Source organism: Canis lupus, chromosome 21 (assembly GCF_048164855.1).
Source record: "Canis lupus baileyi chromosome 21, mCanLup2.hap1, whole genome shotgun sequence".
Taxonomy (NCBI): domain Eukaryota; kingdom Metazoa; phylum Chordata; class Mammalia; order Carnivora; family Canidae; genus Canis; species Canis lupus.
In genome coordinates, this window is record NC_132858.1 from 42,988,538 (window position 1) to 43,015,890 (window position 27,353).

A 27,353-nucleotide genomic window follows, 5' to 3' on the forward strand; every position below is an offset into this window, starting at 1 on the left:
TATTGTTGCAAATCCCATTCCATGGGTTCCAGTAAATTTCCAGCTGTCAAGATTTTGTTCTTCACTGCCTCAAAAAAAAAAGCAAATGTGTTTCTTTTTCAACTGTTTAAATACCAACAAGAGACCTTTGAATTCCCCAATGAGAAGCTCATTTGTGACCCATTAAGAAAGTCAAGTAATGAGAGTAGTAGCAATTAGAGAAAGCCTATGGTGGAGGTTGGGATTCAGTGAAGGAGATTGCCTGACCCCAGGGTCTATTTGAGTAGTGTCTATGGTCATAGGATACTGGAAGGGGCTGGGACCTGCGGTGGCCTTAAGAGAAGGAATGTATGAAAATTGAAGATCGAATACTCGTTCACTCACTCATTTACTCCCTGCAGAAATATTGAGTGAGTGCCAACTCCTTTTTTTTTTTTTAAAGAAAAAATTATTATTCTCTTAAGCTTATCCTCTCTGAGCTTAAGAAACAATCCTTTGTCAGATACTGTCTTCCAGATAGTATAGATAATCTATTTCATTTAACAGATGGGGCAGCTGAGAGCCAGAGAAGGTCCTAGCCCCAACTTAGTTGATTTTGGTCTTCTCGTTCGTAAGGCTATCACTTACATTTTGTGTGCTCTCTATGTTAACTTATGTATAAATTCTTTGTCTTCCGTCAAGGTGATAGATAAGGTTTAAAAGACTAGGCTAATGAAAAGTACCTTAGTGTACAATTCAGAATTACCAAATTTTTGTTCTTTGATTTTTTTTTCCTTGCAGTGAAATCTATTACAGACTTTATTTTTATGTCAGTTGCTTAAGGACAGACAATGGGAAAGAAAACAGTGCAGTGATTTTTCTAAGTTGGGTGAATTATCACTGAGTTCTTGGTTCTGTTGTTATGGTCCTTCTGGTTTTATCCGTATCATTTAGGTATGAGTGAAATAGTCAAAATACCCCATATAAAAACCTCATTATGATGCCGATCACTATCTTTATTTTATGGGAGCGAGTTTTGTGTTTCGGAAATTCAAAATGACTCAGACTGTTCCATTATGTAATTATTTTGTGGAAAGAATTTGAGCTAAATTTTTTAGGTCATGGCTTATATGAAAACAAAACAATCTAAAAAAAATCAGAACTATAAACACAGTTGGTGTAACATTTATAAATGTTTCAGCAATAGGCACTGCCATGTGTAACTTAATATGTTTGGAAACTTAAAAAAAAAATCATTCCAGTTGCTGCTGTTTAAAAATGTTTCTGCATTTTAAAAAAAAGACAAAAGGTCAAAATATAAACACATGTTCCACATGAAAGTGAAGCCAAGAAGATATACTATATACAGTTATTCCCATATCCGTTTGGCTAGGGCCTGACATTGTTTAATTTACATTAGCTGTTCCAAGACAAAATAGTTCATGGGAGTGATATTGAGGGAATTTTTTTTTTATATATATAAAAGAAGGCAAAAAGCTTCCATTTGTTTAAATACATTTCACATGGGTCCAAAAAACATCTTTCCAAAAGGTGAAGTTGAATTAAAAACATGACTCAGCTGTTTCATTTCAGTTACTATAGAAAGCTAATGTTTGTTAAATTTTACCCTTTGTATTTAATAATAATTGGTAACATTTTTTGGCTGCTTAAGTGCCAGATATTGAACGGGGCCATTTATACACGTGCCATTTAGCCTTCTCCAAGTAAGTGATGGAGTCAGGATCAGAACCTGACCTTGAGTTCAGATCCCATCTCCTTAATTGTGGTACACTTTAGTAACTTTTATAGCAGGAACATGGTTGAAAAGAACCACATATCAAAAAATAAGCTCTCTACTTTTGCCTCTCAAAATTTACAATCCAGCTGAGTACTGATCTGTCGCTTTTATGATTTGTTTTCTCAGTTTCACTCAAATTAGCACTTGATGTACTTCAGAAAGTTGGTAAAGTATTTATTTTAGAAATGAACACCTGATAGATATACTGAGCTGTTTAATTCCTAAAACTTTTTGAAGTATGTACCCTTACCGGCAGAAGGAATTTGAGTATGCACTCCCAGTATGTCTTTATAAATGTTGTGATGTACCAGTATAATAACTTATTTCATATGTGATAAAGCACCCCACAGTATAAAGTTTGAAGAGAAGAAGTAACAGGTAATTGTAAATAAACAAGTTCTAATTGTTTCCTGCATGCCAAAAGATTGCCGGATGCTCTGCTTTGGGGTGCATGAACCATTTTGCAGACCACAACCTGATAGTCTATTAATTTGTAAGGTGGCTATGATCAACTTTGCTTTCTGATTTAAGCTCCTTACATTATAAAAGAACTGCAGGTGGGTAGGTGTGCGCGCACACGTGTGTGTGTGTGTGTGTGTGTGTGTGTTTTAATAGACATTCGTTAGATAAGTTAATTGACTCAACAGGAGTTTGGTAGAATAAAGAGGAAAATCCTATCTTATAAAAAGGAAATAAGGTAAAATCCAGGCTTTTTCTTGTAAACCTGTATTCTTGTCTGCATCTTGAAGGCCAGCCTTCTTGTGCCCATGGTGCAAATTTTGGGGATGTGACAAAGAGAATCCTATCCTATTATAGGTGTTAAGAATCACTAAATCATGGAAATGCCAATCAGATTAAAGAAAATCAAAGTTTAGACAATTTAAAGAAATGCAATTTCATAGAGTATCTCAGGAGGGACAGCTCTGTAGATGATAGTTGATCATGAGGGAGACTTTTCAAGATTTCCTTTCTTATAAGTTTTGAAAAAGATGTGATATACTTGTATTACCTATTAAGTAAATTTTAACTCTAAAAGGACGTGAAAGAAAGGCAAGTCTTTCGTAGATATCCACTAAATAGTAAATAAAACACCACCTTTAGAGGCACAGGATGAGGTGGTCAGTTGATGTATCCCTCACAAATATTCTTGGGTGAGTTATTTTCTTGATTCCTTAGTGCCCAGTCCTCTTTCCTTAATTTTCTGACAAATCCTCCTCTTTCTTCAGAGGTTGACTGACATTTCACCTTACCAATAATATTTGTGAGATTCTCTGGTTGACATTAATGTTATCAGTCTGGCAGGATGAATATGTTGGATGTTAGCGGAAGCTTTGCAGATGGGAGGTGCCCTCACCACAGACAGGCAGGAGTATGTAGGTCTATGCTCTCTCCCTACAAAGCTTTCCTGCCCACAGTAGATGCTCCACCGTATCTTAAATTAACCTCAGTTGAGTACTGGATGTGTAATAATTGTAAACGTCCATAAATATATATTTCTAAAGTGATTGAAATTTTCTAAAGCATGTAAACATTTAAAATAGTCTCCTAATAATCCTTTACAGTATGCATTTGAAAATGTTTTCATGAAATGTAAAAGTGTTAGTCTATTTTCAGTTTCAGCTGTTTACACTTCATTATATTAAAAATGAGAAAAAAATAAAAAATAAAAATGAGACTATTATATATTGGCTTGATATTTGGTCATTCTCCAAAATGCAAAGACACAGGTACACAGGCCTGTCTTGCTGGTAAGGATTTCAAGTAGAATGTTTCTTTCTTTTCTTTTTTTTTTTTAAGATTTATTTTATTTTATTTTAGAGAGAGGGGAAGAGAAAGAGCAGTGGCAGGCAGGGCAGAGGCAGAGGGAAGGAATCTCAAGCAGACTCCCTGCTGAACAGAGAGCCTGGTGTGGGGCTCTATCTCACAACCCTGACATCATGACCTGAGCCAAAATCAGGAGTTGACCGCTTAACAGACTGAGCCACCCAGACACCCCTCTAATAGAATGTTTCTAATCGAGGACTCATTCTTTTTTTTTTTTTTTTAAAGATTTTTTTATTTATTCGTTTGAGAGAGACAGAGAGAGCACAAGCAGGGGGAGAGGCAGAGGGAGAAGGAGACTCCCTGCTGAGCAGGGAGCCTGACATGGGGGGAGGCTTGATCCCAGGACCTGGAGATCATGAGCTGAGTGGAAGGCAGCTGCTTGCCCATCTGAGCCACCCAGGTGCCCCTTGAGGACACATTCTGACCCACCCAAACCTCCATGTCACTGCTTCTGCTTTACAGGAGCCCCATGCTAAATCCTAAATTTGTCTGTGGTCCTGAACGTGTTTTGTCCTTTTTTCCTTTATGCGTTTCATCATCATTCCTACCGCCTATGTTCCTACCACGAATCCTGTCTACCCCGCAAGGCTCAGTTGCCCTTTGGCTTTTGCCCCAGCACCAGACAGACCTCCCGGGTCTCTGAGATCCACATTGCCATGTCGGCCTACTTACCAGCCATCTGACTTACATGGTCTTCAGGTACCTCCAAATAATTTTCTCCTAAACTGAAAATGTGATCTTTTGCCCCTCACTCCCTTCCTGTACTCCCATTTCATTCTTTTTTTTTTTTTTTTTAACTCCACTAATGTGAGAAACTTGGTCAGCCTCAGTTTATGGAAAACAAATAGATTGTGTTTAGTTGCTGAAAATTTAAAGTAGTGATGTGAAAAATCAGAAACAATGGAAAGTGAAAAAAAAATAAGACTGACTTTGGCACGGATTCTGTATTTGACTCCTGGCTCTGCCGTTTATAGAGATGCCAAACTTTTGGCACCTTAAACATGTTACTTTACCATCTGTGTCTCAGCCTCCTACTCTGTGAAATGGGAATAACAATAGTCCCTACCAGAGAGGGTTGTTGTACGAATTAAATGAAGTTCACGGGGTTTGTCATCTACTCAGCATTGTTTTTTTTTTTTTTTTTTTTTTTTTAAGATTTTATTTGTTTATTCATGAGAGACAGAGGCAGAGGGAGAAGCAGGCTCCGCGCAGGGAGCCCAACGTGGGACTCGATCCAGGGTCACGCCCCAGCTGAAGGTGGCGCTAAACCGCTGAGCCACCCGGGGATCCCCGATCTACTCAGCATTGTATGTGGGCTTGGTGGAGAGCGTGGGCGAGCTTTAGGAATCAGTGAGAACATGGCACTTTTTAGAAATGAAGTTTGGAAATGTGAGAATCTAGAGATTGCATTCAAGGCAGCATAGTGATGGCACTTTTTTAAAAAAAAATTATTAATGAAAAGTATAAAAGTAAAGTCTTTGAATTATTTAGCTAAGTGTTTCAGACCTTAACAAGCCCATGCTCCTTTAAATCTCGGCCCTTCTTGAATTCCATTTGAAATGCAAGGTAAATAGTCCGATTTAAAAAAAAATTTTTTTTAAATAGCAATGGCATAAAGCTTTGCTCTGTTTTCACACCATCCCCCCCCCCCTTTGGGAATCCGCATTTAACTAGCAGAATAAATAAATTCGTGTGTGCAGAAGCTCCCATGTTTATGGTTTCATTTAAGTTTTCGCAAGTCATTTTAAAACATCTTTAGGAAAATGTAGGTAGGAGTATTGAAAGTAGCCACTTTATTTAAATGAGGCAGATGCTTATAGTAAAAAATGAGTATGTGCCTGAAATATAAATTGATTGGAAAAAATAGTTATATTAAATTGACAGCCTGTTGCCTTTTCCTCTTGTCATAATATTTATGAAAGTAGGCTCATGGTGGGACAAGTTTCTACCTCCTGGAAGTTTTACATTATGAAGTAAAATGCAGTTTTATTCTAAAAACCTGGAGCTCTCTCCTTCTGCACTACACATTTTGCTATCTCGATATATTTTTAGAAGGAAAAAAAAGTCCTTTTGGATACCTTTGTTTTTACATGGAGCTGTTCACGGGTCTTTGATTTTTTTATTTGACTATCATTAATGACAGTTTATGGACAAGGCAGTATTAGGACTTTTGATTCATGATAAGTCTTAAAATAATTTCCTTGTAATCTCTTAAAAAGAATCCAAAAGGCATTTCAATGTTTGGATTCTAATAAAAACTCATTTGTAAAAAGGGTATTTTAGGAAAAATATTTTGAGTACGTTTGGCATCAAAAGGGTACAAAGTTTCAGTTAATACAAGATGAATGAGTTCTGGAGATCTACTGTACAGCATCCTGATGATGGCTACTGATGCTGTGTCATAGACTTGAAATTTGCTAAGAGTATAGATGTTAAATCTTTTTTTTTTTTTTTAAAGATTTTATTTATTTATTCATGAGAGACACAGAGAGAGAGAGAGAGAGAGAGAGGCAGAGACACAGGCAGAGGGAGAAGCAGGCTCCACACAGGGAGCCCGATGTGGGACTCGATCCCGGGTCTCCAGGATCACGCCCAGGGCTGAAGGCTGTGCTAAACCACTGGGCCACTGGGGCTGCCTTAGATGTTAAATTAAGTCTTGACACACACACAGTGGTAACTATGTAAAGATGATGGAGAAGTTATTTAGCTTGACTGTGGTGATCTTTTCACGAAGTATACATATATCAAAACATCAAGTTGTACATCTTAAATACATACAGTTTTTATATGTCAAAGATAATGAAGTTTAAAAAATAAAATGTGAATCAATCTGGTTGGGCTGATAGTGTCAGAGCATATTTGAGAGATTTTTATCTGCCAAAACTAAGTAGAGCAGAACATTTTTTCCTTTTGTTTATTGTGAGATATTTTCAACATACAGAAAGGAACAGAGACTAAGTAAGGAATAAGGAACACTCACATAAGTATTCTCCTAGCTTTAACAAATCTTAACATTTTACACTTGAGCTTTTTTCTTTTTAAGAAAATAGCACATGTGCTGCTGGAGTCCTTGTGTGTTCCTCTCTTCTCCCATTCTCTTAATTATCTTTTCCATAGATTACTACCACTGTGATAAATTTGTTTATATTTTTCTGTGCATGTTTTTGTATTGTTACTATATAAGCATTTATCCATAGAGATAGTGCTGTTTGCTTTTTTTTTTTTTTTTTTTTTTTAAGAGAGAGAGAGAGATTGCATACATGTGAGGCAGGAGAGGGGAAGAGAGAGAGGGAGAGAGAAAAAAAGAATCCCAAGCAGGCTCCACGATCAGTGTGGAACCTGACACAGGGTTCCATATCAAGACCCTGACTGAGATCATGACCTGAGCCAAAATCAGGAGTCAGATGCTTAGTTGACTGAGCCACACAGGTGCCTCTATTTGGCATATTTTCAGAGTTTGTATAAATTGTGCCACTTATAAAAGTTTCATTTGTGTAAATTATAATTTTCCACTTTATTTTTGAGGATTGTTTTTGAGATGATGTTGCATTAATTCATGTAGCTTTAGTTCATTTATTTTAGACTGTTATGTAGTATACCTGTGTATAAATAGAAGTTTTATCTATTCTTTGATAAATACTTTGGGTTTTTTCAGTTTATTGGAAACAAATTACAGTGCTATAGCAGACATAGTACGTGTATGTGTCTGTGTGTGTATGTGACGCAAATGTGCTAGAGTTTTATTTTTTATTTTTTATTTTTTTAAAGATTTTATTTATTCATGAGAGACACACAGAGAGAGAGGCAGAGACATAGGCAGAGAGAGAAGCAAGCTCCATGCAGGGAGCCCGATGTGGGACTCGATCCCGGGTCCCCAGGACCACACCCTGGGCCAAAGGCAGACGCCCAACCGCTGAGCCATCCAGGGATCCCCTGTGCTAGAGTTTTAAAGGTGGTTTTCAAAGTGTGGTAAGTGGACCCCTTGAAGGATCATTTCCCCTCCCAATCGTAGACCTTTTCAGGAAGTTTTTGGGGTGAAAACTGTAACAACAGCGGCAACAATAACAAAATATATATATATATATATATATATATATTTTTTTTTTTTTACCTCTTTACCCCTCTCATTCTGTCATAAGCCTGTATAGTAAAGTGTTTCAGGGGGTACATGATGTATGATATTGTAACACATCTGAAAGTAGAAACAGATTTGAGAACCTAATTGTCTTCCATTATATTAGATTTGCAAAAATGTAAAACAAGGTCATTCTTTTTTACTAAATTTGCTTGCTTGGGAAAATACAGCTATTTCCCATAAAAATATGTTATTTCTAAAGCTATGTAATTGTTTTGTTTGTTATTGGTAGTTTTAGATGAAATATTTATCAATTTTAATTTCTAGTACAATAAATATCAATGGCTATAACCCATAAAAGCAAATAACTTAAGAGTGGACAGAGGTTTTGAGACCAAAAGGTTTGAGAACTGCTGCTCTAGGGTATATACCTAAGTGTGGAAAGACTGGTTGTTAGGGGTGTATAGCTGACTACACCTCATACTGCTGTTTTGCTCTGTAAAGTTTGTGGTACCACTTTACTTTCTCAGCAGAGTCTAAGAGTTCCTGGTTCTCCACAGAATGTTCAAGCTAACATTTATCATTCAGATTTTAACAAGCTTTGCCAGTAGGGTGGATGTTACATCTCATTGTGAATTGAATTTGCTTTTTTCTGATTACTAATAACACTGAGCATCTTTTTATGTTCATTGACCATGTTTGTAGTTTCTCTTCTGTGGAGATTTTTTGTTGTTGTTGTTCTCTGCCATTTTTCTTATCTAACTGAGTATGTTTTTCTTACGGATTTGTAGGAGAATTTCTTTCCTTTTTTCTTTACTTCCCTCCTTTTTCTTTCTTCTTCTTTTTTAAAATATTCTGGTTAGCAATCCTTTGTTGGTAACATACATTTGAAAAATCTTCTTCCAGTCTTGGGTTGTCTTTTCATTTTGTTTATGGTAGTTTTGGTTGAATAGAATTTCTTAATTTTAAGTTTCTTAATTTCTAAATTTTTAAAAAGATTTTATTTATTTATTTCTGAGAGACACAGAGAGAGAGAGGCGGAGGCACAGGAAGAGGGAGAAGCAGGCTCCATGCAGGGAACCCAACATGGGACTCGATCCCAGGTCTCCAGGATCAGGCCCCGGGCTGAAGGCAGCGCTAAACCGCTGGGCCACTGGGGCTGCCCTTAATTTCTAAACTTTAAGTTCAGTTTCATACTTAATATTTTAGTCCATTGATAATATATTTCAGTGTATGGTTTGAGATGGGAATTTCATTTTATTTTTTTAAAACATGCATCATTTATTGACCTTTCCCTCCCACTGATTTTTATTTATACGATTTATTTATTTATTTACTCATTAGAGACACACAGAGAGATAGAGGTAGAGACATAGGCAGAGGGAGAAGCAGGCTCCATGCAGGGAGCCGGATGCGGGACTCGATCCCAGGACCCTGGGATCACGACCTGAGCCAAAGGCAGATGCTCAACCACTGAGCCACCCAGGCGTCCCTACCCCCACTGATTTTTAAACATCAGTTTTCATACATACATGAAGGTACTTAACATGTCTGTTCTATTCTGTTGGCTTTCCTATCCTTTCATCAATGCCTCTTTACCTAATTAAGATTAATATGACTTTATAGGGTCTTGGTATATGATAAGGAGGATAGTCTCACCTTATTTTTTTCAGAATTGTTTATTCATAGGTTTTTATTATTCCATAGATTTTTTAGAATAAGCTTTAAGAAAACTTTATTGGGAGTTTTATTGGGATTATACTTAATTTATAACAAATTTGGAGAGAAAAGACTTTTTTAATGGTATTGAGTCTTTGAGATAGGTTTGAGATATCCGGGAACATGGTATATCTCCCATTTATACAATCTTCCTTTAATTTTCTCCATAAAGGATTTTCCTATCTTTTCTTAGTTTTGTTTCTAAGTAACTTACCATTTTTGTTCTTGCAACTATGATTTTTTTCTATTATATATTCTATCATGTCATTACTAAAAATATATGATAGGAACTGTGAAAACTCAGTAGTGAAAAGCCCCTAAGGAAACTGAGTAAAAAGAATTGACTAGTTCAATGAAGAAGACATCAGAATGGTCAGTAAGCACATAGAATGGTGCTCGGTATTTTTAGTTATCAAGGATAGGAAAGTGAAAACCACAGTGAGACACTATTCAACACACACAAGAATGGCTAAAATAAGAAGACATTCCTTCTGTTGTCAAAGATGTGGAGTAACTAGAACTCACATATTGCCTGTGAGAGCATAAAATGGTACAAATGCTGTGGGTTTTTATAAAGTTAAACATTTCCCACCTATGACCCAGCAATCCCACTCTAGGCTTTTACTCAAGAGAAATAAACACATATGTTCACAAAAAGGCTTGTATATAAATATTTATAGACACTTTATTCAAAATTGCCCAAACTGGAAACAAATGCCCATCAACAAAGAGAATGGGTAAACAAATTGTGGTATATTTATACAGTGATATGCCCTCAGCAATAAAAAAAGAACAAACTATTGATCCTCTCAACAGCTAGCATGAACCACACGTTTATATGAAATTCAAAAAAAGGCAAAGCTAAACTGTAGTGATAGAGATCCTAAAAGTAGCTTCCAGTGGGATACTGGGGATTGACTGTGTAAGGGGGCTTGTGGCACCTTCTCAGGGTGCTAGGAATGTGTATGTCTTTTTTTTTTTTTTTTAAAGTTTTTATGTTTAAATAATCTCTACACCCACCATGAGGCTTGAATTTACAAACCCTGAGGTCAAGAGTTGCACATTCTGGGATCCCTGGGTGGCATAGCGGTTTGGCGCCTGCCTTTGGCCCAGGGCGCGATCCTGGGGACCTGGGATCAAATCCCATGTCGGGCTCCCGGTGCATGGAGCCTGCTTCTCCCTCTGCCTGTGTCTCTGCCTCTCTTTCTCTCTCTCTCTGTGTGACTATCATAAATAAATAAAAATTAAAAAAAAAAAAAAAAAGAGTTGCACATTCTATAGACTGAGCCAGCCAGGCAAAGTGTTTCCATCTTGAATGGAATGTTGGCTACAAAAATTTATACATTTGTCAAAATTCATCAAATTGTGCATTTCATTGTAGGTCAGTTTCACCTTGATTTTTTAAAAATTGGAAACATGGATCTCTTGAAGTGTTCTTTTCCACATTTTATTTAAGAAGTAGCATTGCTTTCTACACTGTCTTCTGAAATTTTTCATTATTTCTGTTGGACACTACTAACATCTGGGTTACATTTTCATAGGTATAAATGAGGATTGCTTTTTGCTACTTGTACAAAGAGCCAAAGGTTAGTCAAGCTCTACTGTTTCTAAGTCTATTTTATATTTTCGGCCAATACTGTATTTTATATTTTTTAATGCATTATTTTTATTATTATTATTTTTTTATTTTTATTATTTTTTAATGATAAACTTTGTTACATCTTAACACAATAAAAAAACAAAGATACATTCGAGAAAACCATGACCAGGCATATCACAATCAAACCGTTGAAAATCAAAGATGAAAAAAATTATAAAAGCAGCCAGAAGAAAAATGATGCATTATTTACAGAGGAGCAATGATTCAAGACTGTGGATTTCTCCCAGTAGGAGTGTACCCATAGAAAGGGGTGCACTTCGTGTATTAAGGTGCACTTCGGTGTTGCTATGCCATGTCTTTTGGGAAGTGTGTGTATGCCATCACTGAGCTCAATGTGAGGCAAGACACAGCAAGTGAATTCTATCACCATCTTCTGATCTGGAACAGGATTTTCAGGGCTTTGATCTGAACCTGACCCCTCTGGCCCCAGGAAAAACGAAGGCAGGCAGGAGCAGGTCTGTCTGAGGGGAAGCCTCCTGAGCTTTATGATTTATTTAATATGGAGATAGAGAATAAGCACAAGCAGGGGGAGGGGCAGAGGGAGAGGGAGAAGCGGGCTCCCTGCTGAACAGGTAGCCCTACAATGTGGGGCTCCATCCTAGGACCTGGAGATCATGACCTAAACCTGAAGGCAGGTGCTTAACCTACTGAGCCACCCAGGTGGCCCAATGGCCCAGTTTGGCCACCCTGCCATAACTGTATTTTAATTTACAGTCTTCACAAATTTAATACTTGTATGACTATCACTTACTTACGTTTGTCCAATATAATCATTAGATGTCAGGAAACACCCCTATTGTCTTAATTTCCATTAGCAATATTCATTCAGTATTTGTTGAACCTAGTTTATTTCAAGCAGTGTTCTAGACAGTGGGAGACAGCAGTGAAGCAGACAGACAAGGAGGGAAGGACCCTGCCCTCACAGAGCTTGCAGTCTCGGTGAAGGAGGGGTGGGGTGGAGGAAGCTGACAAACTGTATCCTTCTGATTAGACCAGCCTTAATCCTATCCTGATTGATCTTCATTTCAAATCCCTTACACTTTTCTCAGTTACTTTTTCTGAGTCTGTTCTGTTGTGATTTTATGGATGTGTGATACTTCAAACTTTTGTAGCTTTGGGCTTTCCTAATATTAGTAGTCTAGTCTGGATTATTCACTCATACCAACAGATCATTCGTTTCCACGAGTATGCCCTTTGCATATTATTTGAGCACGTAGGTTTAGAAGAGACAGTTAACAGGGCTGCCTGGGTGGCTCAGGAAGGTGGAGCGTCCCACGCTTGATTTCAGCTCAGGTCATGATCTCAGAGTCTTGAGATCGACCCCCTCGTAGTATTCTGGGCTGGTGTGCAGCCTGCTGGAGACTGTAATCCTCCTCCTCCTGCCCCTCTTTGCCTCGCTCTTGAACCTGCATGTTCTTGTTTAAAAAAAAAAAAAAGCCATAAAAGACCATTTCAGTGTTCACAGAAGCAGAGATTGAATTTATGTAGCTTTGACAGTGGCCCATCTCATATCTTCTGTCCTGAGCCCACATTTTGGAATCCTAGAAGGGTTTGGGAACCTTTCGGCATTTTTACTGCCTCCACTCTCTGTGTCGTTCTAGAAGTTTGGCAACCTCAGCTGAAGCTATTTTTTTTCTGTTCCTAAGAAGACATTCTGGGTAAAGTTCTCATGAATTAAAAAGTTGGAAATCGAGTTAATTTATAAGCAAAAGTAAGTAGGAGTGGTTTTCTTCCCAGTGTAATAGTCTATTTTATTGGTGTTTTAAAATATCAGTTATATTTTGAGGAGTTTGGGTTATGAATAGAAAGAACAAAAATGCACATTGTTTTAGTGGTCTTTCAAGCTGGTACTTTCTAAAAGCTCAAGTGTCTATATTTTGTCCGACTCTGCCCAGCCTCCAGCCAGGCTCCATATGTCTGGATGGGTTGGACACCTGACTTCATGCTGTATAATCAGAAAGGAAGAAAAAAATTGGTGCCCCAAATGCCTCCCTCTCCAACAGTTCCCACCATGTCTGATCACAAGTACTTTGAGGGTACGTGGCTCATAATCTGTGTCTCCTTGGGACCATGACTGGGGAGCTCTGGAGAGTACCCTCCAACTGTGGTTCTGTCTGAATCCAAGAGCCCCTCTAGCGGCTGAGTCCCAGTGGATTCTTGGAAACCATGCATCCATCTGGAAACAACCCAGAGGCTCCCAGAACAACAGCAACTAGAGCGTCTGATTACTTAACGAAGGTGGCCAAGGCTGATCCTCCTCTAACAAAAAATACAGAAAATAAATCGTCCTTTTCCGTGTCAGGAATTAAATATGTATAAGAAAGTTTGAAATAGTGTCTGTTAGGTTAATTAGCAAAATATTTCAAGTTTTGTTGTTGTCTATTTGCTTTTCTGCTGTCAGTCTTTTTAAAAAAGTTAATTCCTTTTTGGTTCAAGAGTGAGGCTTCACTTTTAATTTTTGGAAACACGAGCATGAGAGAATTTAATTCATTCTGAGCTACATGTTTTCTGTGTCAAAAATAATTAGCTTAACATGGTCTCCATTTACATAATTTCTAGAATCTTTTATTTAGACAGTTAACAGATCCAGAAAGTGTTTACTGCTGGAAAGGACAATAGGAGAAGAAAGATGCTAATTATTTGGTCAGCTCCAAGATTATTTTATACATGTCTCTTCAGAGTATGTGAACACTATTCTGCTAAAGGTCCATTTCACTGATATGGCTCCAGTATAGACAGGGTCATGGTGTATGTGTGTGTTTAATGAACACAGACAAAACTCAGGGCTCTTACTTCTTTAATTTAGCACTTCTTTCCCAGCATTATGCTCAGAGATGCAAACTATATGCACTGCTAATCAACCTGGCTTGCTTTTTTGAAGACCAAGCTCATTGGCTCATGCTCCCCATGGACTGCTTTTGTTTTTACGGAATTTACGTGTTTTTGGTCTTCTACGGGATTTCTCACCCACCTGATTTTTTGGGTTCGGTCTCTTCAGTCATTGTGTTTGAAAATACCACCTCACGGGGATCCCTGGGTGGCTCAGCGGTTTAGCCCCTGCCTTCAGCCCAGGGCGTGATCCTGGAGACCTGGGATTGAGTCCCACGTTGGGCTCCCTGCATGGAGCCTGCTTCTCCCTCTGCCTGTCTCTGCCTCTCTCTCTCTCTCTCTGAGTCTCTCATGAAAAAATAAAATCTTAAAAAGTAAAAATAAAAAAATAAAAGAAAGTACCACCTCACTTGGTCAAGCTCCCCAGGGCCAAGGACTCTTCCGTGTCCAGTGCCCCCGCATCCACACTCGGGAAAGCAAGTAAAATGAGTGAGACAAGGAGACTTGCTGTGTTTACTTCACAGTTTATTGATTCATGCTGCAGGTGTTCACTTAGCACTGCTCGTCTGCCAGGCACCGCGTTGGCTTGGGGCGTAAAGAGGTGAGAAGATAAGCAGGTCTCGCTGGCACCAGTGGGGACCTGAGTCACTGCGTGGGAAGCTCTCTTCACTGCCAGGAATAGAGAGGCTCCTTCAGGCTTCCTCAGATACTGGAGCATTCTTCTTGTAAGGACGCTCTGAGGTTAAAGAAGGCTTGAATCCATTAGACTTCTGGGCCTCCTGGGAGCAGAGGAGTTAAGACTCGGCTGGTGGAGTATAGCTTGGGAATGGAGAGGATCAGGGCACCGCTGGCCAGACAGGCATGGAGATACTCAGAGGAACACAGGACTCTCAGTATCCCACTGGAATGGCTTTGGGAGAAAATCAAACCTATATAAATATTTCTATGATTTTTCCTTGAGGATTCACTAAGATCTTGGTATAAGGTATAGGACTTTAGTATATTCTTAAGTCACATTTGCTTGTTTCTTCAGGCAGATAATACATTTCCTGTGTTTTTCCTTCTGTATCCTCCTAGTCTGCAGTATTTTGTGTGTGTGTACACGCGCGTGTAAGTAAATACACACAGAAAACCCACAGGATAGGAAAATCTGAAGGTGGAAACCAAGAGTCTGGGAAAACTAAATTTGACTTGTCACATTTGAAAACATCATCTGTTAACCTTTTTTGTGAACTTAATATTGCTTTTTTATGTAGTGTATTCTGAAGATGATAATATGAAAATTGATCATATTAGCTCACAATAAACAATCTCTTATATTTTAATAGAAATTTAGCGTTTACAGGCATCTTCAAGGATTTTTTTAAGTTCTTTAGTTTTTATTATGTTTTTTTTTTAGTTCTTTTCTGAAGTTCTTTTAAAATTCTTTCCTAATTCCCCCCCCCACACACACACACCCCAAAAGGAGGCAGGCAGATCTTTTACTTTTCATATTTTAAGAGTTGAGACTTTAAGTCAAAGTTATACCATCTCCCAGGTTCCCTGACTCCAGTCGGTGGTCCTGCCCATGTGGCTGCCCTCACTGCCAGTGGTATAGAATGTCACCAGTGTCCTTCCTCACCTTCATCCTGCTCCTCTAGTTCCTGAGAGAGAGAGCATCAGGCATACTGGAGCCAGAAAGACATGGCTTTCTTTGTGGCAAGGCCTCCGCCCCGAATCACAGCCTTCTTCCCCATTTGGGTAGCTAGGCTAGAAAATCTAGAGAAATTGTGGAGGTTACTGTTAGCCTGCCAAACGTTTGTTCACGGAACCCTTGTGCTTCATCCCTCCATAAGTGGGCATGGAGGGTTATGGATATAAGGGATGGCCTTCTTGGTAATTGTTGTCAAAACCCAGTGTTTGTCTTGATGGCTGCGTATCACTTGCCTGGTGCACTGTCTCCGTAACTGGCGGATCCCACATCCCATTCACTGTTGGGAGGTGGAAATGATTGTCATGTAACCTTTCCACTCACAATTTAATTTTTTTTTTAAGATTTTATTTATTTACTCATGAGAGACACAGAGAGAGGCAGAGACACAGGCAGAGGGAGGAGCAGGCTCCATGCAGGGAGTCCAACGTGGGACTCGATCCCGGGTCTCCAGGGTCATGACCTGGACTGAAGGCAGCGCTAAACCGCTGAGCCACCCGGGCTGCCCTCCACTCACAATTTAGAAGTTGATACAATTTCTAGCAAAAATATAAAGGAGGAGTAAAGGAAAGTAACTTATAGTCAGTGAAAAGTGTATCAGCAGGTGTGTATTTCAGTATGTTCACGGAGAAGTAACGTAGTTAACAATTTTCCCACTTACATGTGGGATCACTAAGAATATATGAGCTGTGGGGCACCTGGGTGGCTCAGTGAGTTACATATCTGCCTTTGGATCACATCATGATCCTAGGTCCTGGGATCGAGTCCCAGGCTGGGCTCCCTGCTCTGTAGGGAGTCTGGTTCTCCCTCTCTCTCTGCTGTTTCCCTTGCTCGCACTCTCTCACTCTGACAAATAAATAAAATCTCTTTAAAAAAAAAGAATATAAAAGCTGCAAATGTCATCTGATCAAGTGTATTTTATTGGCAGTTTAGATACCTTAAGTGGCATTGCAGCAGTGACCTGATTTTTTGAAATGATGAGTATCTATTAGTAAAATTCCAAACAAAACAGAATACAGAACCCCATCCCCCACAAAAAAGTTCCTTTGTTATTTATCTTGTAGCTGTGCTGTGGAAAACTTAATGTAGAACTGTGTAAAATAACTGTTTATATAAAAACACTGTTAGGATCTAGGATCTGAGGGTTGTGAACTGACTTCTTTGCCAACATGAATGTCTAGCGCGATACGTGAAAGCAGGTTGGGGTATAGCAGTGGGATTCAGGACAGCTCTTTGTTGTATGTTATCCACCAGATGCCAGCGACATCCTCTGAATTATTGTGACAATTGAAAAAATTGCCCTCACAAAATTAGAATGCACCACTGAATGGTGATGGCACTTGTGTTGAAAATCTCTGCCTTATTATACATGTCAGAAAGACTTGGAAACCTGAGGGATCCCAAGAGAACAAAGACTTCCCAACATTTCAGATCAGAAGGTTCTAGTGCTGGGGTTTCATTGTCTCAGGAGGCTGGAGAGGGCAGGAGGAGAATGTCTACTTTCATTTTTCTCCAAGGCTGAGAGGTTTTCTGCTTTCCTCCTGCCTTTGTTGGCCTGCACGATCTCTTGTGCATTCTTGTGATGGAAGCCCTCTCCATTCCCTGTCCTTAGAACTTGCTGGGATGCTTTCTTTACACTAGGTTCTGAAGGAGTTTTGCAAAAGGGGTTTGAAAGTTATTCGAGAAAACTGATGGGGTTTTTTTCCTTTTATGTGGTAAATATACACTACATACAGTTTATCCAAGTCAAGGTTTTATGTAAGTAATTTGTCACTTTGCAAATATATGGCTAAATCATTCTGGTATATAAATAATAATTTTATCTTTTGATCAGTTTGAAAGATACAATTTCCTATAAACTATAGCATTTTAATAATTGGGCTTGTCACACACTTCACAGAATCAATCCTTAATAACAATGGGAGTCAATATGGAAGGAAATATTTATTATTGTGTGATTTCAGGAGTCAGTATTTTTGCTTTCTGTTCTCTGTGTGGCAGCATTTTGGTGCTGGATGTGTCTAGGCTCAGATTCTCCAGCTCTGCCACAGAGTGGCTTTGTGATCTAGGGCAAATCAGGATCTCTGAGCTTTACTGTAAAAAATGTCATCAGTAGCATGGTGATGCCGATATTTAATACAGTGGTTGTAAGGATTAATGTAAAACATTTGACACAGTTTTCTTCTAGTACTTGTTCTACGCATCCACGTTTTTCATGTAGTATAACCAAAGGGCACATAAAATCTTTGTCTTCTTTTTTTTAACTTGACCTAGTTCCACAGTGTAAACAATTTTTATAATTACTGTTTTAAAAGTATCAAAGTATTAAAAAGTATTACAGTATATGAGGACATTCTGTTTCTAAATATATTGTGGACATATTGTCCTTTCTGTGTATAATATGAACCTTAAATTTACCTGCTTATCCAAGAAACAAAGCTTTGAAAAACCCCACTTCTTGACCTACCTGCAAGCAAAACCAGGAGGACACAACAGCCCTGAGTTGCGTCTGTGCAGGGGGCCCATGGTAGGCTTCCCAGGTGAGGTGATGCACTTCCACACACAATCTTGAAGTTGCAGCCTTTGGTATACAGCTTCGGAGACCTTGACCTTTGGGTTGCACAGAAATGATCAGAACTATAAATACTAAATCAGAATATCAAGGATATACTCACCTAATAATGATTTCAGTATACGTGAGCATTTTTCATTTTGTTTTCTATTTTTTTCATTGTAAAAATGATGCTGATAAGCAGTATACTGTTGACCAAGAAGGAATTCACTGAAAACTCAAGCAAACAGGCAATTTGGGCAATTAGAATTGCAAATTAGGAGGCACAGATGCAGGTAGAAACCTGAATCTGAGGCCGATCTTGGACGCAAGGAAGCCAAAGAGAGAGCAGGGTTATCTAATCTAAAGGCTGAGAGTGTAGTTCTCATTCAGGTCCTCCGAGCAAAACAACGGATTGAAATGAAGTTTACTGGGATTGGTTGGGCTAATATGCAAATGAGGGGTTGAAGCTTGTTAAACTGCTTTGGCTCCTTTTGAAGTGATGAGTGAGGATGATTCAGGTGTCAGGGTGAGGAGGCCTTTAAACCCCTGCTGAGGGCGTGCAGCTGGCTGAAGGTGGTGGTGGGGTTGTCTTTTCTTTTTTTTTTTTTTAAGTTCATGGTTTTTTCAGGGAGGATATGAATAAATTTCTCTTCCCTTCTGGCCTCCTGATCCCATTTTAAGAGAGACTGTTAGCTAGGGCTGCTTGCTGCACTTTGAACTCTCCCTTTACAAGGCATATTGATTTTTCCTTCTCTAGTAGTATTTCTGTAGGATAAATCTATATGTAGAATGACTTTATTAGAGGACACAAGAAACTTGAATGGCTCTTGGATGTGACTGCCAAATTCTTTTTAAAGATATTATATACATTTACATATTGATCCCCACTGAAGTTGTTTCAGCCATATAGAAGTCGGGATTTTTTTTTGGGGGGGGGCGCGCTGATTTAACAGGTAAAATATTGATTTTTAATTTCTCATTCTTGGCTACTAGTGAATTTATACATTTAATCTGCATATATTTTTGATATTTCCTCGTGCATTACTTACTCATTCTTATTTTTCCTCTATTTAACTTATATAATATGTGTAATAATGTGTAATCATATTATTCTTTTTTTTTTCTTTTAGCTCCGGTAATAAACCGATTCACAAGGCGTGCCTCGGGTAAGTCAGACCATATGATGGATTTTGCTTATTAATGGTGACATTTCTTAAATCACAGTGGTATTGGACAAGAAGGTGCGATGAGAGTAATTGCTGTGGAGTAATGACTTGTCAGTCATTTTCCTCGAAAAAAAACTATCTGATATAATCAAGAATGAGAAAATAATTGGAAATTAACCTGAGTGGCTAAACTTAAAACCAGTGTGCGCCGAGGCTACTGCACCTTTGGAAATGGAGCCTCTCACCCCAATTTGTTTATTCCTGCTGTTGATCAGTTATCTACATGGTTATCGAATGTGTCAGCCACAGGTCAGAAGCAGTGATTTAGAAGATGGGCAAAGGACATCCTAGAATCAGTGACAGGAAAAGGGACAAAAAACAGGGACCACAGACAAGAGACAGGAAAACTCTGAAAATGGAGATATAGGAACCTGTCATCAGGGGGCCATTTGGAAGAGGAGCCAATTGCTTTACATTTGTTTTTGGTTTTTTGGGGTTTTTTTTGCTTTACATTTGTTAATGCCTCTGAGGCTCTTGCCATCCTAAAGATGCCACCATAACCTAATGCCTATTCACCAAGATAGACCTTGGCCACTAACAAGTGCTTGAATTAGATCCACTCATACTCTGTCCTACCTGCATTGGTGGACACAGTTTGAGAGCATGGTTTAAGGAAAGTGAGTTTGGGCATTGAAGTGGATAAACCATTTGGAAGATTTTACTTCTGTGGAATGCCTTCCTCTGTGAAGATAGAGGACAAGTGAAATGTTACTATGTTTGACATGAGAAAATTACTCTTTCCTTGAAATACAACTAGGTTTTTGTTGTTGAAAAACACAAATATTTAGAACAGATCATTTGGACATTTATATAATAGAATTGAGTAATTTATTTAATAAAATTACCTCATTTTCATCTGTGCTGTATTATTAAAGGTGTTTTAAGATTAAGTTTTTTTTAAATTTTTATTTATTTATGATAGTCACAGAGAGAGAGAGAGAGAGAGGCAGAGACATAGGCAGAGGGAGAAGCAGGCTCCATGCACCGGGAGCCCAACGTGGGATTTGATCCCGGGTCTCCAGGATCGCGCCCTGGGCCAAAGGCAGGTGCTAAACTGCTGCGCCACCCAGGGATCCCCCCCCCCTTTTTTTTTAATTTGTCGGCAGTTACTGGTACAATTTAGTCTTATTGTGTAGTGACCAGGCCAGAGAGGAAAGGACCAGGATTAAGAAAATGTGCTATATTGGGATACCATTTACTTTATCCTCCTGAGCTTTTTTTTTTTTTTTTTTTTAATTTTTATTTATTTATGATAGTCACACAGAGAGAGAGAGAGAGAGATAGAGGCAGAGACACAGGCAGAGGGAGAAGCAGGCGCCATGCACCGGGAGCCTGACATGGGATTCGATCCCGGGTCTCCAGGATCGCGCCCTGGGCCAAAGGCAGGCGCCAAATCGCTGCGCCACCCAGGGATCCCCCTCCTGAGCTTTTTGTAATCTGAAGACATATCTAAATATTGCAAACAAAGTGGATTGTAATGACTTTTGTGGAATGAGGAATTAATGTTTATGTCAGCAGGGCATCAGACTTTATTCCAAAGTAGACCCGTCAAGTATGATGGTACTGTGGGTAGGGATATAGTCTTCTGTGAGCAGTGGTGGGAATAAGAGAGGAGAAATAAGAGAGAATCTGTAGTGTGAGGTCTTGTCTTCATGCTGTAAAATTCTTTCCATAGACACATAGTTAGGAGGCTTAAAATAAATCCTCTCCTTTTTTGTGTCAAACTGTGCGACATGACATATTTATATCTGGGCAGGTTGCATCAGTGTTTGTTGTCCAATAAACGTATCATCAACTGACGGTCCAGGGGTTCCAGCATATAGGTTAGCTTTGAAGCACCATTATTTTAGTATCTCCACCACCACTAAATCTGTGTCCAGTCCATTTCAGTAAGACTTGGCTGGAAATGTAGAGAAGACGGAATGCCAGCAAAGAAACCCACATTAAAGACACATGTTGTGTTTCTTCCTAGAACAACAGGAAACAGTCTGATTTAAAGAAAAATAAGGGAGGTGATATCCAGTTCAGGAGTTGTGTTATATATAGCAATAAGCCTTAAAAGGAGTAAAAATTGTTACCCTAGCAATATAACACACTGGAATTCATTATGAGAATGAATCTTGACATTGATTATTTTGTGTACATTTCTAGTCTTTCAGGCAAGGGAAATAAAATTATATTTACTACCTTAGATAAAAACAATGGTATAGGAAGAAAAAAGAGGAATGGGACCTGTTAATCATCTACCTGTCTACAATTTTTTTTACTTTCTTATTTTTTATAAAAGTCTGTCTAAAAATTTTCTGGCAAAGAAGAATATAGAAACAGTCTTAAGCCGTCTTGAGGAGGAAATCTTGTAGTTTTTTAATTCACTTAGTGACTAAAAGTAATTTAGTTTAGTAGTAGAGATATACATCAATTGATTTTAAAGTATTACTGAAAAAATAACCATCTACTTAAAATGTAGAAATTCATATTTGATCATTAACAATATTCCTTAGGATATCTTCTTCTGGTGGAGTTTTATTTCAGAAATACTTTTTTTCTTTTCAGAAATAAACTATAAAATTTATGTAAGACCTATAATTTAGGGGGAAAAATAAGCCAGGTAAAATCAACCAGAAGTTTATGTGACATAGGAGTTTGTTTCTTATTTATCTATTTTCAAATTATGATTACAACAATAAAATGCTGTGTAATATATAGTAATTTACTATGTGTAGTGCTAGTATTCAGTCACTGTTGATTGAATGGAAGTGGAAAAGAGGATGTTACAATATATTTCTAGATTTCTGCCTGAGTTTTCTAAATCTTTGAGGTTTTGGCTTTTGCCAATTCCTACTGCATCTTGCAAAAATAAGTATCTGAACCAGAGTACTTCGAACAAACTGTTTCTCTCTTTTGGGCCTTTTTCTTTTATTAGTTCAGGAGGATGAGGGGATGTTTACATTAAGCAAGTGTTTAACAAATACGTTATTTAGAATCATTTTTACACCTTCCATCTCACTGTTTTGCTAAACTCTCTTCATGTGTTTTCAGTGCCTGCCCACAAACCCGTCAGTTTTTATTTCTATAAGTAGAAGGAATCCATGTCACTTAGCATTTTCAAACAGAATTCCTAAAATCCTAGGAGTCTGTAGAGGTTTCAGGGCTTCCTAAGCTCGTTTTCCACTAGGTGCGGGCACGAATAAAAGTCCTAGAGTATAGGATGATTAATAGCAACAAACACAGGTGGGCATTAGATTGGTTAAGTTCTGCAAAACATGATTGAAACTGTCAGGTGTCTTCTGAAATCCAGATGGAATGTATCTTTTGGATCTTCCTGACAGCACCCCATAACAGTAAGTCTATTATTTATTTTTTTACTGTGTATTGAGCTTTGGTTGATGTATAACATTGTGTGTGTTTCAAGGGTACAGTGTGTTGATTTCATACCTTCATATAGTATGATATGATTACCCACAGCCTTTTTTTTAAACAGGACCCAATAATCCTTTTTTGAACAAAAGAAATCCTACTGCCCTTTTTTCTTAACCCATTTCTACTCTAATCACTGCTTATTGGTACGTCTTTTTTATATGCACAGAAGTCCTACATAATCTACTTTACAATCACATAAACTATTAGGTGATGATATAACATACATAAAATTAACGTAAAATACACATAGTCTCTTTTAGAATTTTGATGGAATTAGAGTGAACATTGACAGTTTGGAGTATTTTGGAAGATTCTTCTTCTTGGAATAATGGAAGTACATCATTTATCCTTATCGTTATTATAAGAAATTAATGGTAGTATGTAGACAATTGTTCAATAAATCTTTGAAGAGTAAAACTTATGCAGACAACAGTCCTGTTGCTTCTTTGTTCGTCTAGTATATCATATGGGAAATCTCTAGAGCGTGGGATTTCACAGACTTGAGTTCAAACCACCTGTTTACTGTGTGATTTTGCACGTAAGTCATTTACCACATTGAGTTTTACTTTCATATTTTCACTTTGTTTCGGTTTGGGATCATAAGAGCTGCAGTCACACTTGCTACAAATGGTTAAGCTAGATGGTTTTTGTAAAGCGGAGTAGCTAGGCTCTCAAAAATGTTAGTGGTCAGCTATCTTCTGAACATAGTGTAAAAGAAAAAACAATAAAGGCTTCAGTGCTGTGCCACAGCCTGTCATAAATAAGCCTCAGAGAGTCATAACACTCCTTGATATCATCATTTAATAGGGGACATCTTCTTTTACTGTCTGCACATTATGGTTTTTAGAAAGAGTATAATGGTTTTCCTCTGTGGTTTTGTCTGAATTGAAAAAAAAATGAAATTTCTCATTACTCTTGAGATGGTGCCTTGAGGGATGAATTCATGTCAGACCTCTCTCTGTGTTTTAACCCCAGGACTTTATTTTGAAGTGAAGCTTATAGAAAAGTTCGAGGAATAATTCAATGAACACTCTTCTCTAGATTTCCCAGTTGTTCATATTTTGCCGCATTTGTAGGCTCTTCTTCCATCCGTACACATGGTCATGCCCACGCTTTGTTTTTTCACTGAATCTTTTAGGAATTCTGAGTATTCAAGGGTATCTCCTAAGAACAAGGTCATTCTGCATAATATTACACTCAGGGAATTTAACCTTGATACAGTGCTGTTATCTCTCTAGAGTCCAGTGCTCTTAGTTGTCTTGATGTAGCCTCTGTTCTTCTCTATCTGAGCTGATTCAAAGGTTTTTTTTTTTTTTTTTTTTAGATTTTTATTTACTTATTTGACAGAACAAGCTGTGGGGAGGGCAGAAGGAGAGGGAGAAGCAGACTCCCTGCTGACTTGGGGCTTGATCCCAGACCTAGAGACCATCCCCCAAGCCACTGAGCCACCCAGGCACCCCTGATTCAAGGATTTTTATATTGCATTTAATTTTCATGGCTCCATTTTTCTGATCTTTCATAAACTGACTCCCTGGAATTTTTGAAATCTGTTTTGTTTTTTTGAAAGATTTTGTTTATTTATTCATGAGAGAGAGAGGCAGAGACATGGGCAGAGGGAGAAGCAGGCTCCCTCTGGGGAGCCCCATGTGGGACTTGATCCCAGGACCCCGGGATCACAACCTGAGTCAAAGGCAGATGCTTAACCACTGAGCCATCTAGGTGCCCCTGAAATCTGTCATTCTTGAAGTTATGAAGGTTCTCCCTACCAATGAAATAGTTCCCTGTATCACCAGCTCTGAATTCTTAGCTTGTGTGGACACATCCACAGTCTGGTCACAGTGCCCTGTTGGTGTCCATGAAGCCTTTGCGCTGAGCCTTGCTTTATTTAGTATTACTTTCACGGACTGCTGTTGAGCATTATTTGTTCTAGTGCATAATTATTTCTTATAATAGAAGTGAAAATGGAACTCCAAATTATGAATTTGGTAATTTTCTTTTCTCCATGTAGATAATTAGCCATACTTCAGTTTTTAGCCATAACATGAACATTGAATTTTATAGTATATTTTTAACAGAGCTAAAATTTTATAATTTTCTCTACTCTGGCATTTGGAGTAATTCAGAGGTGAAATTAAGTCTTTAAATTTCACACCCCCACTGTGTAAAATGATATATTAAAAACTCAGTAAAATCACCAAAAACAGAAAATGATTAGTCCCCAAGATAGTAGTGAAATAACAGAAGTTCAGATTTTTTATTGACTCCAATTCAGGGAACATATGCTTCCTTGATTCAGGGAACATATGCTTCCTTTTGTTTTGTTGTGGAAATATTTTGTAGCCTTGGTGTTCATTGTTTTTTTTCTTTAAAGTTATATGATGAGAGCTTTTAACCCTCTTGGGGTTTTTTTTTTCTTTGAAAGGTCATACTCATGTTGTCAAACTCATTTGCTAGAGTGAATATATTTACATTTATAATTTATTTTTGAAATGAGCTTCGTTTTGAAAGCTTACTTTAAGCTTAGTAATTACCAACATTAGATAATGCACATTGGGAAAATATTCCTTTAATTAATCTCCTAATTAATTCTGCAGACATTGACTGCATCCCTACTGTGTGCCAGATACAGTGCTAGGGCTGCAAGAAGAGTAATATACAGCCCTTAGGAAGTTCACGGTCTAGCAGGAGGCTGGCCGTGAGTGCCTCAGTGTGGGTGAATACCGTAACCTCCAGGAAGGGAAAAGGAGAAAACATAGAGTTCTTGCAGGGTGTGGCTCACGGAAAGGGTGCTAGTCATTAGGGGTTTTATGGAACCCTAGAACGTGTGTTTCAACAGGAAAACAAGGTGAGTATTTGTGCCTTACCACTAGTAGCTAGCTGTTTTTATTCTAAAGTCCTTTCTCCTAGTGTGCCACACTGCACCACCTTGCCTCAGTATCAGGTATCGGTGGCATGGAGGAAGCAGATGCCCATGGCCATGGACAGGGGCTTAAGGCCAGGATTTACTTCGCCTTTAACTTACCATTCTTTCAAAATCTAAAGTGTCTCTTTCAGAGAAGGCAGTATAGGCTCTGGATTCAGAGAAACTGAATACTGGAATTGGAATAATAGCTCCACTACTCTCATATCCACTTAAGACAAGTGGGGCAGGGGACAGGGTGGGGGGCTTAGTCACCTAGCTAAGGCTCCATTACTCCAGGTATAAAAGGGAGTAACGCATCTCTCACAAGATCATTGTAGTGATTAGACAGTAGATAATCCATGAAACCCACAACACACTGTTCTCTCCAGCTTCTCCCTCCAGTGGGGTGCAAGTCCAAGCCACTGTATACACCTGTTGCCACTCTGTGTCCAGACTAATTCTCCCCTATGGTTCCTTACAAATAAAACCAAGTGAGCAGGGGAGGTGCTGCTTGGGTCTCATCCGTATCCTCTTCCCTCTCCTCCTTCGTGCTCTGGTGGTGCTGATTTATTGGCACTTACTAAGCATCCATGTTCCTGTATGCCTTAGCATGCTGTGGGAAAGAGAGCCCTGTACAGTCTGTGCGCAGGGTTGAGGCTCTGGTGGTTCTTTGTAAGGCCTAGGAATGCTGATAGACTGTCTCAAGGCCAGTGAGAAATTCAATTATCTCGAACTTAATTGCATTTTCTTCAAAGTTTTCTTTGAGCCCTCTAGGAAAGGTGGTAATAAAAAAACGATGGGCACGGCAGGTCGTCTCCTTCTGCTCTCAGGGTAGTGTCCTCAGAGTCCTCACATCAGCAGTTGTGGAAGGACTTGGCAGGTGGCTTGGGAAGCCTTTGTAGCCTATTCAGTCCCTTGTGTGTCCTGGTTCCTGGCATTGTCCTATAGAACAGACATGAGCAGGTGGTGTACACGACCATACCCTGATTATGGTCAGAGTTCAGGTCACTGCTCCACAAACGCTCTGTGTGAAGGATCAGCTTCCCTGCCCCCAATCCATTGAAGACCAGAACTTTTGTAAAATATGATAAAATTGCCACTGCAGTGTCAGCTTGCTCTTACACCTTACCCACCCCTACTCTGTGCTCCTCTCACTGTGCGCTGCTGTGCTTTAGGGGCCATGACTTTGGTGTGCTCTGTCGGAGATAGGAATATTCTCATGAAATGTCTTTTCATAAAGGGAAATTACACATTCCCAAATAACTGATAATTAAACCAAAACCAAAATCCATAATTTACTACTTCGGCATTTTGTGAGAACAGACAGCAGTGTGAACGGTGCCTCTTGGAGCTGGAGAACGGTGGCATACACCCACCGTGTCCCAGACCCATGGGACGCAGGTTGTTGCCTCTGCCTGGCACCTGCCTGTTCACATTTGGAGCACTCCAGAAGCTTTGCTTCCCTGGCCTTCCTGTAGCTCACCTCTCAACCATGTCCCTCACCCTTCAGCATTCTTTCTTTCTCTCTGAATGCCATCCACATATAGAGCAGGTACTCAAGCTGCTGTTACTGTTCATACATCATTTGAAACCATGGCTGTTTGTTCACACATCTCTTTCCCTTTCCTAAACTGTGAACATTGTAATTGATTAATTTGAGAGAAGAGAAAAAGTAGTACGCAAAGTAAGGAAGTGAGA

General features: G+C 38.8%; 1 protein-coding gene across 4 annotated transcripts in view; it reads left to right on the forward strand.

Annotated features, from left to right (window-relative positions):
- Positions 1-27,353, forward strand: part of PRKAR2B (protein kinase cAMP-dependent type II regulatory subunit beta) — a 92,645-nt gene that overhangs the window by 6,604 nt on the left and 58,688 nt on the right. For all 4 annotated transcript variants that reach the window (XM_072791552.1, XM_072791553.1, XM_072791554.1 and 1 more), the window contains one exon: positions 19,238-19,273. In XM_072791552.1, the coding sequence (XP_072647653.1) occupies positions 19,238-19,273 (36 nt within the window). The remainder of the gene's footprint in view (positions 1-19,237; positions 19,274-27,353) is intronic.